Source organism: Conger conger, chromosome 15 (genome assembly GCF_963514075.1).
Source record: "Conger conger chromosome 15, fConCon1.1, whole genome shotgun sequence".
Lineage (NCBI taxonomy): Eukaryota > Metazoa > Chordata > Actinopteri > Anguilliformes > Congridae > Conger > Conger conger.
In genome coordinates, this window is record NC_083774.1 from 27,368,070 (window position 1) to 27,387,417 (window position 19,348).

At 46.1% G+C, this 19,348-nt stretch overlaps 1 protein-coding gene across 3 annotated transcripts in view; it reads right to left on the reverse strand.

Moving 5' to 3' along the window:
• Positions 1-19,348, reverse strand: part of LOC133111680 (sphingomyelin phosphodiesterase 3-like) — a 39,927-nt gene that overhangs the window by 7,076 nt on the left and 13,503 nt on the right. For all 3 annotated transcript variants that reach the window (XM_061222210.1, XM_061222211.1, XM_061222209.1), the window contains exons 2-4: positions 17,431-19,022; positions 5,157-5,232; positions 397-555 (exon numbers count right to left, since the gene is read on the reverse strand). In XM_061222210.1, coding sequence (XP_061078194.1) covers positions 397-555; positions 5,157-5,232; positions 17,431-18,717 — 1,522 coding nt within the window. In that variant the 5' untranslated portion in view covers positions 18,718-19,022. The remainder of the gene's footprint in view (positions 1-396; positions 556-5,156; positions 5,233-17,430; positions 19,023-19,348) is intronic.

A 19,348-nucleotide genomic window follows, 5' to 3' on the forward strand; every position in this document is an offset into this window, starting at 1 on the left:
TTTTGGAGGGGACTGTTCATATATTATTGCAAATATATTAATATACATATATAAATATTTACTGTATAGTATTTAGATCTTATTGTTTTCCATCTGCTTTGGCAATATTTACCTTGCTGTATTTCATGCCAATAAACCATTTTGAATTTAATTGAGAGGGAGCAAGAGAGAGAGGAAAATTATCCTCAGAGAGAGAGAGAGACAGAGAGAGAGAGAGAGAGTTTCCTTGCTCTGCTCGGTTCAGGTGTGAAGAGATAGCAGCTAACCTCCAGAGACTAAGTCTGACAGTTCAACACCTTCTGCAAATGTACCACCACCGTACTAAACCTCACACCTCCTACACGTCAAGTCACAAGTCTTTACAAAAACAAATTCTGTTGATGTTTGGCCCGGTACCTGAGGAGCAGTTGTCGAAATTCAGGTCCCCCAGGATAACATCGAAAGCCACCTGGTCCTCCAGGCCTTTGTCTCCGGCGGGAGAGGAGGTGGCTTTCCGAAACTCCGATCCCCACTCCAACAGCAGGTCCAGCTGTTCACAACGCACCGCTGCGTCTCCTGAGAGAGAGAGTTTCACTTTATCGAACAAGCAAAAACCTCCACCTTTAAGCATGTTACATGCTCTATGCAAGGAACACAAACGCCAACACGCACAACGACGCAAGGAGTTTGGGTTGAGCACACGAAACTCAACCCAAACATGTCTCTATCTCTTCTTCAGTTGCCACACGAGGAGGCTCCCCCAACCGACAAAATTTTAAATGTTTGCCACAAACTGATCAGCGACATAAGTGCCATTAGGGCTGTATGTTCAGAGATGCTCTTCTGCATACCACTGCTGTAACAATGGTTATTTGAGTTACAGTCGCCTTCCTGTCAGCTTGAACCAGTCTGACCCTTCTCCTCTGACCTCTCTCATTAACGAGGCATTTTTCGCCCACATAACTGCCACTTACAAGACGTTTTTGTTCACACCATTCTCTGCAAACTCTAGAGACTAGATCATATTTCTTCCGCATTCCAATGTATGGTCTGAGCAATAACTGAACCTCTTGACTATGTCTGCATGCTTTTATGCATTGATTTGCTGCCACATGACTGGCTGCTTAGATATGTGCATTAATAACACAGGTCTACCGAATAAAGTGGTCATGGAGTGTATATGATAAAGGGAGCGGGTGTGGAACTCCTCATCAAAGGCTAGGGCTGACACTGGTGACATCATTCATCATTTTCTAATACTCATACAGCACTCACAGGTGTGAAGATACATACCTCCTAAACACCCACTGCCCACCTGCGGAACCCTCCCCCCGTGCATATCCCTCTGTATTATCCACAGGTCAAGTTTTACTGAACTATACAATGACCCTGTAATGCATTCCCCAAAAGACCAAAATATGGCCAGCAAAACAAAAACAAAAACCATTTCAACAGACAAATCAGAAGTCACAGCCAGCATAATCACAAAATGGATGCTCACCCCAGAATCAGACTGGGCCTGCCACACATAGCCAAACAACCCCACCCCACCCCCCACCCCCCCCGCCCCCCATGCAGTCGCATCCACTCTCAGTCCCCTGTGCTCTTTGGGATTGGAAGCTTATAAATAAACACCCTCCACCTGAACCCCACTGTCTGATCCCCTCCTTCCTGCCGCATGGATATCTGTACTGGCATGTGGGGAGAGAGAGCGACGGGGAAGAGAGAGAGAGACACACCAGCCACAGCCCGAGCGAGCGTCGCAACCTCGAACGATGATTGTGTAAAATCATCAATTGTTTTTATTCATCATTATTCTTCTTCTCACGATTATTATGCGGTTATGGTCATTATTTCATAGCATTTGTGCTGCTTCCAATGCAAATCTTTTGATACACATACAGTGGGCTCCAGAATTATTGGCATCCTTGATAAATATGTTTTAAAAAATTCTGTAAACTAACAAATAATTTAATTATTTAATTTATTTTCCAACATGTGTAAAGTAGTGCACTGCGATAATGATGCAATGGAAATTGAATGTATTTTCCCCAAAAACAGGATAGGCTCCACAATTACTAGTACCCCTGGTTTAATACAGTCCTTTGTGCAAACACACACCCAAAGATGACAGTCAGTCTTTTCCTATAATTTGTGATATGTTCAGAGAACACTTTTGGAGGGAGTTTTGACCATTCCTCCACGCAGAACTTTACAGAATCATTGATATCCTTGGATTTGTGCTTCAGTTCAGACCACAGGTTTCTCGTGGGATTTAAGTCTGGAGACTGAGATGGCCATTGCAGAACACGGTTGTTGTGTTTACTTAACAATGTCTGTGTGGATTTTGATGTACGTTTGGAGTCATTGTCCTGCTGGACAATCTGAGGCAACAAGATTCTTTGCCAAGATTGCCGGGGACTTTGCTGAATTAATTGATATAGCCTGAAATAGGGCCACTGGACCACAGGCCATGAGCCATATCTGACAGTAGGTATGAGGTGCTTGTCTGCATTCCATTTTTGCCGCCAAATATGTTGGTGTGTATGGCCAAAGCATTACATTTTCTCATCTGAACATTGCACCGATAGTTATGTTTAGCATGCTTGCTACCTCATTTTCTATACCCTAGTGAAACAGGAAGTGATGGAATGAGACAATCCATTCCTGAGATTACCTGAATTAAATAAAATGATATTGACAGTTTCACTTTGTTTGATTTTATTTCAATAATTGTTCGGGGTGCCAATAATTCTGGCACGTGTGGTTTTCAGAAAAAATGAGATTACTAAATAATAAACATTGAAACATGAGAGTAAATGTATCTAAATGAAAGGATATACATAGTTTTCCCATATGTTTGAACAAAACATATAGATTGTTATCCATATTGTTTAATAGATGCCGTCTTTTTTTTCTCCATTTTTATTAAGGGTGCCAACAATTCTGGAGCCCGCCGTATATGGTAAAATGTCATGTCAATAAAGGATTCTGAATTGAATTGAGAGAGAGACAGACACAGACAGAGAGAAACAGAGAAAGGGAGGGAGGGAGAGAGAGAGAGACAGATCGTGACCTGCGAGAACAGAGTGTAGGTAGCAGCAGACAGGGATGCAGGTGTACAGTGTGGCTGATGCAACTGTTTGTCCAGGAAACCCAGAAGATGAACAGCTCACTTACGATCAATTATTTATGTCTGGACAGGCTGTGGTATAAACAGAGGAAATAAATGAGGGTAGTAATGCATGGGACTCCATCTACTAAAACACAACCTCGCACATACGCACACACAAACACACACACCCACACCCACACGCACACACACACACACACACACACACACACACTCACACCCACACACACGCATGCCTGCTCATACACATACACACACGCCCATGTGCACAAACACATACACACACATGCATGCACACATGGACTCATAAACAGCTCTGAACACACAGACAGTACTGTGCAAAAGTATTAGGCACAAAAGGGTAGGGCAAGTTCTGAGAGGGTGGGGCAGTTTGGGAGCAGGTGCAACGGTTTGAAAGAAGGTGGGGCAGTTTGGGGCAGTTAGAGAGAGGGTGGGGCAGTGAGTGTGGGGCAGGGTGAGGCAGTTAGAGAGAGGGTGGGGCAGTGAGTGTGGGGCAGGGTGGGGCAGTTCGAGAGAGGGAGGGGCAGTGAGTGTGGGGCAGGGTGGGGCAGTTAGAGAGAGGGAGGGGCAGTGAGTGTGGGGCAGGGTGGGGCAGTTCGAGAGAGGGAGGGGCAGTGAGTGTGGGGCAGGGTGGGGCAGTTCGAGAGAGGGAGGGGCAGTGAGTGTGGGGCAGGGTGGGGCAGTTTGAGAGAGGGAAGGGCAGTGAGCGTGGGGCAGTTAGAGAGAGGGTGGGGCAGTGAGTGTGGGGCAGGGTGGGGCAGTTAGAGAGAGGGTGAGACAGTGAGTGTGGGGCAGGGTGGGGCAGTTAGAGAGAGGGTGGGGCAGTGAGTGTGGGGCAGGGTGGGGCAGTTAGAGAGAGGGTGGGGCAGCGTAATCAGGTCTCTCTCATCCCTCCTGCCTCCTCTCCTCCCCTCCTCCCTCCATTTATCTTCAGAAATAGCGGCGGGAGTAAATTTAGCCCCGGAGCGGGTGCGTGGCTACGTGGCTGGGTCCAGAAATAGCAGCAGATCTGTCTTTCTCCAACGCACAACGCAGGCTCCCCGCTTAAAATAGCTCAAGCCAATCACCATGGCGACCAAGGAGTGTGTGCTGTCCTTAATTTATTTATTTTACAGCAAAGGGGAGAGTCTGCCTACAGTGTGAAGGGATAGAAACCCAGATTCCACACATGGAAAATTACTGCATTCGGCATTTATCTGTTACAGTACTGTACAGATGTGCACACATCCTCTCTCTCTCTCTCTCTCTCTCTCTCTCTCTCACACACACACACACACACACACACACACACACACACAAATTCCTAAATTCCCCACACAGACCACACACACATGCACACACACATATACATACAAACAAATTCCCACACACCACACACACACACACACACACACAGGTCAGACAGACTAAAAGATAAATGAGGCTGTCAGTTCCATTCAGCTCCAGATGGGCTCAGGCTTACATAACCCAGCGTGGGGCTGTGTCAGCAGAGCAGCAGGCTTGGGTCTGAGACAGTGTGTGTGTGTGTGTGTGTGTGTGTGTGTGTGTGTACAGACACTGTAATTCCTTGACTGTCATTGGCACAATTCTGGTCCATGGTTCAGAAACACCAATAACAGACTCCAAATGCAATCAAAAGCCTAGACTCAAGACTAGATACCAAAAGCTTTCTTATAGCTGCGCTAAGGAAGCAATTGAATACACCTGACTAATCGGAAACAGCTGAGAACGCAACTGTCCAATTACTTTTGGTCCCCTAAAAAGGGGACTATGTATAAAAAGGGATGTAGTTCCTACACAGATCACCCGCTATGGATGTAGATACCCCCAAATTAAAGGTGACAGTCTGCACTTTAACCTCATATTCACTGGTTCATGTGCTGGAGTACAGAGCCAAAAAAACAGAAATTGTACCACTGTCCAAATACTACGGACAGCACTGTATATGTACACGTGTGTGTGTGTGTGCGTGCGTGCGTGTGTGTGTGTGGGAATGTGGGTGTATGTGTTCGTATGTGCATACCTTCAATGGCATGGAGGTGAGTGCAGGTGACGTATCCCACAATCCTTTGCTCTTGAAGAGAGGTGCCCACCTGCACCTGTATGGAAAAGAGAAAGATTCAGACATAGCACTTCTGGAAGCTGCTTCGGCTAAAAGCATTTCCTAAATCACTAAATTAAATTGAGTCATTTAATTAAATTGCGAGTAAATTTGGAGAGGATGAGTTGCCCCCTCCTTACATCTTCTTTCAAACTCAAGTTAAAATTTGAAAGCGCTTCACGTACACAAGAAGAGAACTTGCGTTGCCAAAAAATGGAAATACCCAGTTGATTACATTTACAAAAGGAACAGCAAAACAAGGCTCAGGAGACTCTTTCATTCTTTAAATCTCTCTGGGTTTCGCTCTCTCTCAGCGCATTTGCTGAAATCCACTTGGGCAGACCTGTCAGCCTGGCATTTGATGGACTTTTATCCCTGAATTAGCTGCGTAAATGCTGATGAACTGGAAGCAGCCAAAGCAAAGAAGGGAAGTGCTCAGCAGGCTTTTACCGCAGTATACCCACTGGATCCAAGACGCGGGTGAGGAGGGTGGGAGGGCGGATAGATAATGGGGGGAGGGAGAGATGGGATAGCATCAACCATCACTGCCATTATACAAAAAAAGTATAATTTTTTCCCCCAAATTGGAACCACAACTTTTGGCACTCGCACCCACATAGTTCCCTTGCAGCAACTGCAGGCCACACAGGACAGCTAGATCCAGGGCCAATCGGAGAGAAGGCGACTACAAAATTTGTGAGGAGCTACTGTGCTTTACATTTGTTTAGCAGAGGGACTAGGACTAGGACCCAGCTCAAGCTAGACTTTGTTTTAGGTTTGTTGACCCGCTCAGACCAGCTCCCAGCTCAACATGGTTTAGCTGGTTGACTGGATCAGACTAGCTCATGCTATTTTTTGAAACAGCAGGTAGCTGGTTAACCAGCTCAGACAAGCTACAAGCACTAGCTGGTTGACCTGCTCATACCCATCTAGACCAGCGTTATGACCAGCTTGGCTATGCTGGTTGACCAGCTAATACCCAGCCAGGCCAGCCTTATGACCAGCTTGGCTATGCTGGTTGACCAGCTAATACCTAGCCAGACCAGCCTTATGACCAGCTTGGCTATGCTGGGTGACCAGCTAATACCTAGCCAGACCAGCCTTATGACCAGCTTGGCTATGCTGGGTGACCAGCTAATACCCAGCCAGACCAGCTTGACCGACTCAATTTTCAAGCTGGTCAAGCTGGCATAGCAGGGAAATGTAAGAAAGAGTAAGAAAGAGGTTCATGCTAATGTGGCGGTAACAAGAGGAGCCCTGACTGACTTACACTCACCTCACCACTGGCGGGATGAAGCCGAGGCTTGACTCTGACGACTACATATCCCGGCGTGCACTTGTGGGAAGCCCCTTTACGGCCTGAGCCTCCAGGGAAATCCCCTTTTATAGATCACTGTGTGACGTCTGTCCCTTTGCTAACGCGCTTCTGTCGCAAGAATAACTCGTGTAGCCGGCGCTTTTGTCTGTACTTTTTTGGGAGAGACTGTGACACTACCGTCACACCTGCAAGCAGACAGCTCGCTGGCAGCCTAGTTCAGTCTACCTGAGAAATAGGGTAGGCGATGCACAGTTCAGAAGGGCCAGTGTAACAGAAGTGAGAGTAACTGGACTGAAATTCAAGACCAAACAACAAATACCTTGATCTCTCACCCTGCATTAACCTATAATCCTGCAGAGTACATTTAACCCCAGTATAACCTTTAATCCTGCAGAGTACCTTTAACCCCAGTATAACCTTTAATCCTGCAGAGTACCTTTAACCCCAGTATAACCTTTAATCCTGCAGAGTACCTTTAACCCCAGTATAACCTTTAATCCTGCAGAGTACCTTTAACCCCAGTATAACCTTTAATCCTGCAGAGTACATTTAACCCCAGTATAACCTTTAATCCTGCAGAGTACCTTTAACCCCAGTATAACCTTTAATCCTGCAGAGTACCTTTAACCCCAGTATAACCTTTAATCCTGCAGAGTACCTTTAACCCCAGTATAACCTTTAATCCTGCAGAGTACCTTTAACCCCAGTATAACCTTTAATCCTGCAGAGTACCTTTAACCCCAGTATAACCTTTAATCCTGCAGAGTACCTTTAACCCCAGTATCACCTTTAATCCTGCAGAGTACCTTTAACCCCAGTATAACCTTTAATCCTGCAGAGTACATTTAACCCCAGTATAACCTTTAACCCCAGTATCACCTTTAATCCTGCAGAGTACCTTTAACCCCAGTATAACCTTTAATCCTGTAGAGTACCTTTAACCCCAGTATAACCTTTAATCCTGCAGAGTACCTTTAACCCCAGTATAACCTTTAATCCTGCAGAGTACCTTTAACCCCAGTATAACCTTTAATCCTGCAGAGTACATTTAACCCCAGTATAACCTTTAACCCCAGTATCACCTTTAATCCTGCAGAGTACATTTAACCCCAGTATCACCTTTAATCCTGCAGAGTACCTTTAACCCCAGTATAACCTTTAATCCTGCAGAGTACCTTTAACCCCAGTATAACCTTTAATTGCGTAAATGACACTGGTGTGTGTGCTGTACTGTGTACTGTAATGTTAGCTTGCTAATAAAAGCGGTCAGCAAGCTACCCAACAGCTCTTACTTACTAATCCCTCTGCCTTCAGTTGCCACAACAACTAATCTATCGCAGTAATGTGATGCGCTCTTCCTCACTAAAGTGTATCATAGCAAACGTGACCGAGGGCAACCCACAAAAACGTGTGAAACAGTAAGAGACCCATAAGCGGCAGTGTGTGGGCAATCTGTTCTGAACTTGAGGAAGAGATGACAAAGTTTATTACAAGTATACAAGCTAGAGATAGTGAGGGAGCGAAGCTTTCACATACAACCGCCTCAAAGGGTTTGTGCCACAGAGTAAACTGAACCACCATGGGAGCATCTAATGAGTCTAAACACAGGTCTGTTTCCTTTCTCTTCTAAAAGGGTAACAGAAGTGTACACAGAACTGCTTGTTTACATCCGGACACTGCAAGAAATAGAACAAGAGCTTCAGTCTTGTAATGAGACTTAAAATTTATTTCTCTCAAGTAGCTTCTTTTAAGTTACTTTTTGTTTGACAAAGTCAAATTTTCTAACCACATTTGCAAATCTTGAAATGGGTCAAACTCTCACCTCACTGGCAATCTTGTTTTATTTAGCAAAAAAAGTTATGGAAATAAGATTTTAAGTTAAAAATATGTGTTAAGATTGACACTTTTTTTGTTGTTGCAGTGTATAGGTTTCTTAATGAATGGTCGCTAACTCATTTATCAGCCTATTATATCTGCTTTGACCAGTCTGGCCATTCTCCTCTGACATCTCTCATTAACAAAGCATTTCTGTCTGCAGAACTGCTGCTCAGTGGATATTTTTTTGTTGTTTTTTCTTTGCAAACTCTAGAGACTAGTGGGCGTGAATACCCCAGGAGATCAGCCGTTTCTGAGATACTCACACCAACCTGTCTGCCACCAACAATCATTCCACGGTCAAATCCACTTAGATCACATTTTCCCCATTCTGATGGTTGATGTAAACATTAACTGAAATGATTGTATACATTGCACTGCTGCCAAATAATTGGCTGATTAGACAATCGCATGAATAAGTAGGTGTAATAAAGTGAAAATGTTCCTAATAAAGTGCTTGGTGAGTGTATGTTTGTACTGGAGTCCGGGGGCTGCTAGGTGAGGAGATCTGTCCCCGTGAGGAGGATGTAGGAAGAGACTCAGTGGAGCCTGTGACTCCTTACAGTACTCCCTGTGCTGGAACAGATCAATGTCCACAAGGATTCCTCTCAGTGTAGGAAAAACATGAGGAAAGAAAGTCACCTGACTTAACCCTACAACATGAAAAACATCAAGGACCAAGAAGGCCTTGATGTTCCTTCATGTGCGTGTGTGTGTGTGTGTGTGTGTGTGTGTGTATGTGTGTTTGCATGTGTGTGTTTGTGTGTGAGTGTGTGCACTTGTATGTGTGTGTGTTCAATTCAATGACATTTATTTTGTATAGCGCTATTCACGGAAGACGCTTTACAGTGAATTAAACATATCGTCCCTAAGCCCCCAATAGTGTTGTGTGTTTGATTTTGTGTGTACGCGTGTTTGTGTTTACACACATACATTTGTACACAGAAAGAGATGTACCCATGAATTGCAGGTCAGTAAAGCGTTTCAGGGTATCCTCTGAATGAAAAAAGAGCCGCACTTTGTTCTTTGAAATAATAATAAGGAATGAGTACGGATTAAAAAAACGTTTAATTATGTGGGTGTTCGTTCTTCAGGGGAAACATTTTAAATTAACATTCCAACTCAGGCGATAATTAAAGCCCATGGTAGTCTGACCCCAGCTGCATTGCCGCGGCAGCTGTAGCTGCCCCTCTCCCAGTCTCTCATATCGCCGTATTGCCCCCACCCCTCCCACATTTAGCTAACCGCTAACCTGTCAACCGTTCGCTCTCCTCCCACATGTCCGCCCACAACAAATCTGCATACCGACGTGCTTAAACGGTTCCGCGTTTTGTCTAAAAAGGATCTCTCCGTTTAATTTCAAATTCAATCACGAGCCGACTAAGAACACCTGTGACAATCCGCCGGGCAAAGACGCGATGTGCGTCACGATGAACTCGGGAGATTCATCTGGGACCTTACAGTCATCAACCCTGTCAGTCAAAACTGTGTTTACTGTAGCGCTCTATCAAAGGAACTGTCAAAGGAACTGTCACCGACCACAGAAACGGTAACACAACACGTATGCGATAAAGGTAATCAATCGAGTATGACCTGGCTCAGACAGATATGTCGTTCAGTTCTGTGATGCTGGGTTCAACCCGTATTCTCTGATATTAGAACGCAATGCACTCAAACGACTAGACGAGCATTTTAAAGCTTTCATAATAAGGTGCCATTACCTTACAAACATTCAGATAAGTAAGGTAAAAGGTGTTATGTTTACCCCCCAGTGGGAAACATAGATACATTACAAGCACAAATCTACTTTGGCAGTTCACCGACCTGAAAATAAGTGAATGTGTGATATATATACCCCTTTTACACCACGGCTGTACAGCAGATAGAAGATCCAATATGCACTTGGGGATTAATGTTGCTGGCTCACACATGATACAAGAATGCTTTTCATTCTGTTTATGGAAATATAACAGAGCATTTGTGTAGTCTTCGGAAAGGCCTGGGACCTGCTTTTTGCACAAATGCCGCAGCAGTCTAATTTAACACTGACACACTAACACAAAAACCAAAAAGAACTCAGTGAAATAGACATTGGCTCACGCAAATGGAACTTGCACACGGCACATGCATACACATTCAAAATCAGCCTTGGGCATACTTGGCCCATGCACACGGTCGTCTGTCTGATTTGAAAATCTGAAACCGGCAAGATGTCATCTGTCCGCCAAGTAAAGCCAAAACCATAATGAAGCACAAACCCATCTCAAATGTCCTTCTCAGTATTTATTTTGGGGAAAAAAGAAAAATATTGGTTCTCACAGCAATAATATGATAAAGGAGACACAAACATGGCCTTTTCTGTTCACATCTGCCATTTCAACTCGAAATGGTGTTTTTATGAATTTGAGATGATTTGTCCGAGGGTAAAAACTCCAAGAAAGGGCAATCCAAATGCCAGTTAGCTGTTTAATCATACAAAAGAAATGTGAAACCATTCCGTTCAACAAATGTTTTGCAAATATATTAGTTGCCAAAAAGCACACAAGGATCAGGAAAATGACTGCGCTATTTTACCGATTCTACATAAGAACATAATAATGCTGAATAATGAGAACAGACCATTCAGAGGCCTACAGGCTAGGCCTATACTGTCTAGACTCTAGACAGTATACGGGACAGTGTCTGGCCTGATCTTTTACATTTTTCACAATTACATTCGAGTCATTTAGCGGACGCTTTTAAACCAAAGCGACTTACAAGTGCATATGTTCCTCAACAAGTTAAAAACATCACATTCATAAATAGCAAAACATGCATGAACAGCTGATCTAACCAAAAAGCAATAGTCATCAATTTCATTTTTAAATGTCTTTTTAATATAGGGTGCACAAGAAGGATATCAGAAGGGGGGGGGGAGGGTAAATCAGGAGGGAAGACTAAGGTATAGTCTGAAAAGGTGTGTTTTTAGTCTGCATCAAAATATGGGGAGGGGTTCTGCTGTCCTGACAGTGGGAGGCAAGTAATTCCACCGCTGAGGAATCAGAATGATGATTTCTACTAAACCCGATTTAATAGAAACATCTTGAACATGTTTCTACTAAATCAGGGTTTGTCAGCCTTGGACACCTCACATAATTGTGTGTGGAAACAGACTGTAGCAACATGCAGGTTTGACTTGTTACCGTTTACGTTGTCTTTGAACTCTTTGTTTTCCACATTTCAAAGAATCAATGTAAAATGAGATCTGATTATGAAGAATAATTTACAGAAAATTAAGTTCTTAGGCCCTATTCATCTGAGAAGTCATCTGACTGCCAAAATCTTGTATAAATATATTATAATATATCCACTATTTGTAATATGAATATCTATTTATCACATAATGTGGCAATGAGAGGGTAAATCATTCATCTGAAAAGCATCCAAATAAAAACAACGAGCCTTGCTTTATATGACAGGAATAGAAATATGTCGGGGAAAAGTCTGACGGCCCTCCATTAAAGAACTTCCTGCATGATATCACTGTGAAATTTACCTTGAACAAATTTCCTGTAGCCTGCCATCTTATTCTGCAAACAGAACTAAACCCGAAGCACATTTTAGTATGGTTTGTTCATCTTTTGAAAATGTAAAATCCCTAATCATATCCCTCTTTAGTGTCTCTCCTATTTGACTCTTTATTAAACTGGAACATACACTACATCTCCAGATCATTGCTTGAACAAATACTTAATTACGGGGGAGACTGCGTGAGTAGAAATATAACTAAGGTGTGTCACTGCAATCTTTATCGCGGCTTTTTTATTCAGGCTGTTGAATTGATTTTCCTTGCTAACTCATGCATGCTATTATTGTACTGCACACCATAGCGCCTAAATATATGTTTGAAAATCGTGACCGAGCAATTAAAAAATGTTAAAAGATTTTTTTTACATGAACCATTGACTTCAGAAAAGCATTAAATTCAATTTGGCTTCAAGTGACAGCACTTTATTATTCTCTAAAGTGGTGTAAAGGACAAAGTGTGTGATATTATTGGATTAATCCACTACAGAAATAAGAGCTTCGCCGCACGCAGCCGCTGCAGAGCAGCTCACATGCCGACCCCCGCGCGGTTCAATATCCACGTTTAGTGAAAGGCGCAGTTGGGACCGCTCGCAGCAGCTCGTCCTCATTCTGTTAGCATGCATGCACGAAGTCAAAATTCTGCTCTGCGCAGATGACCTGGTTCTGCCGCCCGACCGAAAACCAGAGCACAGTAATGATGTTCCCAAAAAAAGGGCCATATATTAGCGAAACAGACACCGATTCACTGACGCAACATCGCCCTAGATTAGGCTATACACGCCATTGTGCCTCATCTATTTGTGCATCGCGCGCAGGCCATTATAATGACATGACAGTCGGTGCGCTAAGACTAGGTCCAGTGTGAAGACTAAACAAAACAAACGTAGACTGGTTTCAGTCTGATTCATAATCTCATAAATACACAAACGGTGACAAAAACCCAGCGGAAATCCTGCACGCAGGCTCTCGAATGCTCATAAACAATGTGTGTTTAGAGAAATGAATCCCATATCCATCAAACATCCAACAGAAAGATCTAGATTTTTTAAATGCACAGAACACATCAGGCTCTAAAATTCGTGGAGCTCCATCTGCACCAGCTGTGTGAATTAATGGTTAATTGACTGCCTTTGTACAATGGAAGTAACATTTGAACCCAATTCCGGCCACTGCCATTATATTATACACTTACTGCAAATGCACTTAACCTAAACTGCTTCAGTAAAAAACCACCTCCATAAAAGTAGAATAGATAAAACAATATTTGTGTGAATCACATTGGATGCAGGAACTCTGCTAATATGAATGTCCCATTAAATATAAATTAAGTTTACAAGTCACTCGGTAGTAGTAACAAGCCAGTATGCACTGTTTTTATAACCTTTTCATAGTCATGCAATTGTTTTTCATTTGTTGTGCTTACTGTAAAATTAAGCAGAGGTTTAAAGCAGGAATTAAACATTAATGCACCGCGTGTGTGTATGTGTGTGTGTGCGTGTGTGTGCATATGTGCAATGATAAATGTGTCAGCCTGCTTGAGCGGAATAAGATGTCTGCACATGGTCTGTATGTTGCAAATTGGGAATGTGTGCACACTCTCTCTCTCCCCGAGAGAACAAAATGAGCCCTAGAGGGTTGGATATTGTTTTTACTGCACTGCTGTCCTGTCAGCATATTCCTCCTCATTCAAAGTGTGTAGATGAGGCAGAGGATGTACAATCATAAACTACAAAATGGGACTCAGCGTTCAGCTTTATCAAGAAGTGTATGCTCTGAGATGTATTACTGTCCTGATAGACTACTGGCAAGGTTTACCATCTAAAGCACATTCTGAAATCTCAGTGTTGTGTAGGGACAGATATATCTTCGTATTCTTTGGAAGCATCACACCATTCCTGATATAAAGGTACAGATGTGTAGACTTGAATAATTATTAACATTCAAATCATTCCAAAATCATTCCAAATTTCCAACTACATGTCCAGCATTGGTCAAAATGGCCTCGCAGGTTTTCATTCCAACCAATCACTTCCCAACCTGCTTCACTAATTAGTTCCCTCCTCTCTGGACATTCAGGCGAAGTTTTTCTTAGTGACTAGAACGCAACCGGGCGATATCCGGGTGAAACCTCTGCTCGAGACGGCGTTTCACCGACTTTTCGCTTCAAAAAACGTCCACTGTGAAAGGGAATTGCATACGGTGAGACGCGGCAACGAACAAACGGAGTCAACTGCGCAGCACTGCCGTCGACAGACGGATAGCATTACCCGCGTGCTACTCCCGCGCCGCTACAATAGGCTGCCCGCTGCAGTAACCCTATATCTTTGGCTGAAGTTTTAGCCCCCCCCACCCCCCCCCCCGTGAAAATGTCTGATTCACTGCGTGTGGCTCACAGACCTGGTCACGGCGCGCAGGAATCCGATCCCGGTTCGCGACATCAATCCGCTACCCCTGTCAGCTCACTGCTGTTACACCCTTGAACAAGGCTCTGGCCCAGAGCCTTTTCAGTAAATATCCAGCAGAACAGCAGGATCAATGAACGGGGGTGAAAAATGGAAATGCAACACAGACATCGCCGAAGCAATATGCTGAGCATGTAAATAGTGCACACAATACTCAAAACTGTTGCTTGGTGAGGAAAGTCTGGCCTTTCTGTTCTGCAACAGCTATACAATACGTAGGCCCACCCATATGCCTGCCCTTGCGCATGTCTTTATTTAATATGTAATATTCACTGAAAGAGGACTCTGCCACAGATTGTTTGCTGAGTTAACTCTGCCTGTGTCTCTGTTTTTATTATTCAAAACGGAATTGTCAAGAAAATGAACCTAAAAATGAACAAACATAATTTTTGATAGAACTATACAATACTGTTAAACACTGGTCTGGAGACAATTTAACCAAAACACACGAAGAAACTGAAAAGTGATACACACATGTACACACTCACACGAGCGCACACACACACACACACACACACACACACACACACACACACACACACACACACACACACACACACACACACACACACACACACACACACACACACACACACACACACAGTAACCTTTCATAAATACAGAACTGTGACAGCTCCCCAGTGCACTGCTATATCAACCAGCAGGGTAACTGAGGCAGATCAGTTTCATCACTAAGACAACAGCACATGAGGCAAAAATGATGCCACACTTATTCATATCAACTGTGTCTCTCAACAAACGTGTGCAGTCCATTTAACATTGACCATGTACGAAGCTTACTAAATATAAAAAAAGTTAAATAAAAAAATGCACATTTTTCTTATTTAGCTTCATTAAACGGGCATGGCATTCTCAGTCAAAGGTGTACATTTTGCTGACTCCTTGCTTCTATTAGTCAATAAATCTGTGGCGTACATGGAGCAACAGAATGTGTGATTTTCTCATTTGTCTTTTTTTAAAAGTATGCAGCATTAACCTACGCCTTGTTGAGCATTCCCCTGCTGCTTTTTGAGATGTACCTTCTCCCTCGTTTGTCACTGCTAATAACGCTGTCAGTGACTAACTACGCTAGTCAAAACAGTGTTAGTTAGCACCTGACGGCTATGGAAGGAAAAATGTAATGGCATCCTTTATTAAAATACATTGATTTATGAAACAAAAGGAAAAACATGGCTTTGGCAATAAATTCAACTATTTCATTCTTGCCAAGAAAGCTTCTGAGTATGAATGTGTGAGAGCAAAAGGTAGAGACAGGGAGAGAGTCACAGAGCAAAAGAAGCAGACAGAACTAGCCATAAACTTATACGCCCTGTAAGTTTCGACGGGCTGTCCCTCTCTGTTAGCATTGACTATTTGGAAGATGGTAATTACAGTAAATACCACATGACCCTGAAAGCCCCACGAGAGTAGCACATCAGCAAAACAGGAGCCGGCTAATCGCAGCACAGGCATAATTAATCGCACCAAGATAATCGGCATGGTAGGGTATGGCCCTGGACTGGGTCTGCCGGCACTTGCTAATCCGTGCGGGGGACCGGCGAGGCGGTGTCTAGTGGGCCTGTCACATTTCGCAGACGCCGCGGGGGCGCCTCGGGGCCTCTTGGACTCCGGCCAGCGGCGGGGAGAGCGAGACGGGTCGAGAGCAGCACCTGGACCACGGCCAGGGCTGTGATGAATATGGACAAGTTGAATAGATTAAGAAATACAATAGATTGTGACCCCACGCACTGCCGAATACATCAAAGAGCCAAGATGGCCGGTTGTCAACATTTCCTAACCGCGACCTGTCAATGCAGCCCCCTCGTACGAAGCTCTTCTGATGGATCACATCATTGACTTTAAAAGCCCATTTTCTTTATGCATGAGAGAGAGCACTGAAAGAGAGAGGGACAAGAAAGAGAGTGAGAGAAAAACAGGGAGAGGGGGAGAGATAAACAGTGAGAGAAACAGAGAGATGGAGAACGGAAGAGAATGGGAGAAAGACAGATATTACTGTTATAATGTGATGCAAATGCAAAAAGTTTTGGCAACAGGCATTTTAAAGTGCACTCAGCCAATAAAAAAATTAATTTGAAATTGCGACTTGGATTAGGCACTGAGTGAGGGGGGGTGAGAAGCAGAAAACGGAAAGATTAAAATATTTTTTTATTTCATTGAAAGAAAAGCAATATCTCCCCACACAGGCGCCTGGGGTGGAAGAGCCGCGGTCCAGAGCCACTCAGCACCTACATCGCTGAATCACCGCCCCGGTGTCAAAATTATTTAACTCCCTCGTTTCTACGCTGCTAGGAAGTCTCCAAACGCAGCTCTGCCGGAGCAGTACTGCGATGCCAGGGCCCTGTCGCTGGATCCGAAAAAAAGACACGAAAACCACCATTCTACAGCAAAAGTCCAGACATCTGTCACCTGCACACGAGAGGCCACGCCGCTGACTGTAGACTCAACTGTGTACATATGAAAATCAGACCGCTGGGAAACCCAACGCTGCTGTCGCCGAGTAGAAAGGGAAACAGTGCTTGGCTTTCATTTTCTAAAGACGAGGCTCGACAGAAATGTTTAAATACAAGTTCAGAACAGTTGCATCTGTGAAATTACACCATGTAACAGTGAAGGCTCAGGCCCAGCTACAGAGTTGGACACGCTTCTTAACTTTGGCACGATACAAATAATAACAATAATGAATAATAATTAGTTATTTAGCTGATGCTTTTATCCAGAGCATCTAACAGTTCAGCAGACTAAGCAGGGGACGATCCCCCCTGAAGCAATGCGTTGGTAGGGGTCTCGCTCAAGGGCTCGACGGCTGTGCGGCCCTAATTGTGGCTACACCGGGGTTTCAACCACCGACCATCAAGGTCCCAGTCATGTACTATAACCACCAGGCTACAGGCTGCCATAAAAAAGCAATGCATGCCATAAAGGGAGAAAGAGAGAGAGAAGAAATAACACGGACCTTCACGAAGAGCGCTCCCTTGGAGACCATGGCGTCGGTGCCACGGCTGTTGGGGTAACACTGGTAGTCTGCGTCCAGGACGGGGTACCGGCTGGCCAGCAGCAGGCCGCTGTTGAGGAACTTGAAGCGGGAGCAGCAGCCCTTCCAGGCGTAGCGGCCCACGTCGCTCAGGACGAAGGGGAAGTAGCGGTGCAGCTGCCGCCTCAGCTTGGCGGCCGCCCGCTTGTCGAACACCTCCTGCAGGCACAGGAAGTCCAGGTTGGCGGGGAAGAAGGCAGAGACCTCGTGGTCGAAGCCGTCGTCTCCGTGGCGACGGCGGCGCAGGGCGGGCTTCTTGAAGGCGGAGACGCGGTGCGAGAGCGTGTTGTTGGACACGCCGCCGTCGCAGCCGTGGAAACGCGCCAGCGACTCGCGGGAGGCCGTGCGGCTGTCCAGGCTGGCCCCGTCCCCCTCGGCCGCCGGCCGGGGCCCGGACGCGTCCTCCTCCGGGGCCTCGGGCTCCGGGGCGCTGATGCTGATCTGCACGCCGGCCGGCTGGAGGGGGCTCTCTGGCTGCGTCTGCGCGCCTCCCCCCGCCGCGTTTCCGGCGCAGTCCCCCGGGGGCCCGCCCTCCTCGGCCTGGGGCCCGGCCCCGCCCGCTCCCTCCCGCGGCTCCGCCTCCCCGTTGCTGTCGGGCCGGTGGTCGAGCGAGGAGGTGCGGCGGAAGCCCCCGCCCCCCGGCTGCACCAGGCTGCTGAAGGACGCGGCGCTGATGGAGGTGTTGGTGGGCGAGTCGATGTAGATCTTGATCTGGGGCCGGCTGGCCCCGTTGCGGATGCGGCGGCCCACCTCCCGGGCGCGGCCCTGCGTGTCCGACAGGTTGTTGAAGCGCGCCAGCGAGTCGGGCAGCAGGCAGGCGTTGGCGCTGCAGAAGCAGAAGCTGCGGCCCTGCGGCCTCCACTCCCCCAGCGACCCCCCGCCCTGCTCCGCCCGCCGGGCCTCGGCCCTCCGGTGGCTGTAGACGTAGGGCCGGCGGGCGGCCTGCAGCGGGGCCCACAGCAGGAAGCCCAGCAGGGCCAGAGGCAGGGCCGCCAGGATGAACAGCAGGTACAGCGGCGTGGACACCAGCACGCACAGCGCCAGGAAGGAGCAGGGGTCCTGGGAGCGCCGGCGCTTCTCCTGCGACGTGCTCAGGAAGGAGGCCAGGAGCCGGTCCAGCAGCCAGTAGCAGGGGAACACCAGCCCCCAGGACAGGCCGTTCAGGAAGCCCAGGAGGGAGCTGGAGAACTGGGCCGTGTGCAGGACCATCTTCGACGACGGAAAAAAAAACAAAAGAGACAAATGTGCCCGCCCCCCCTCACCCGGGGAGAGGCCCGCTACATGGTTCCCTCCGGCGCCCCTGTAGGCACGGTGCCACCACAAGGGCAGGTCCAGAGGGGTGTCGGCTCTCCCTGCCCCCTGGCAGGCCCTCTGGTGGAGGAGTGAGGTGTTACAGTCTTCTGCTGAGGGACATGGCCGGGTGAATACTCCTCAGGAGGGGGAATATCCCATATCTCTCAGGGTAGAGGGGTCTACAGCACTCTGGTATCTGTCATCCCCACTCGAGCCACAACCTGAGAGAGGGAGAAAGAGAGAGGGAGGGAGAGATATGAGCTCACGGCTACAGACTTGTGTCCTTGTGACTCACTGTTAGGAGAGAATGGGATCAGTAAGGAGAAGATCTTTATGCCACGCTCACTGACAAAATAAATTCTTATTTTACCTGTCCGTCTACACTAGTCTGTATGTGCGTATATGCATCTGTGTGTGTGTGCTTGTGCACATGCTCAGAAGTGTGTGTATTACTGCGTTCGTGTGTTTTCTGCGTGCGCGCATCTGTGTGTGGGAGTTCCGGGACAGAAATTTAATTCACATGTTCCCCTTTAAATGTCACAAATAA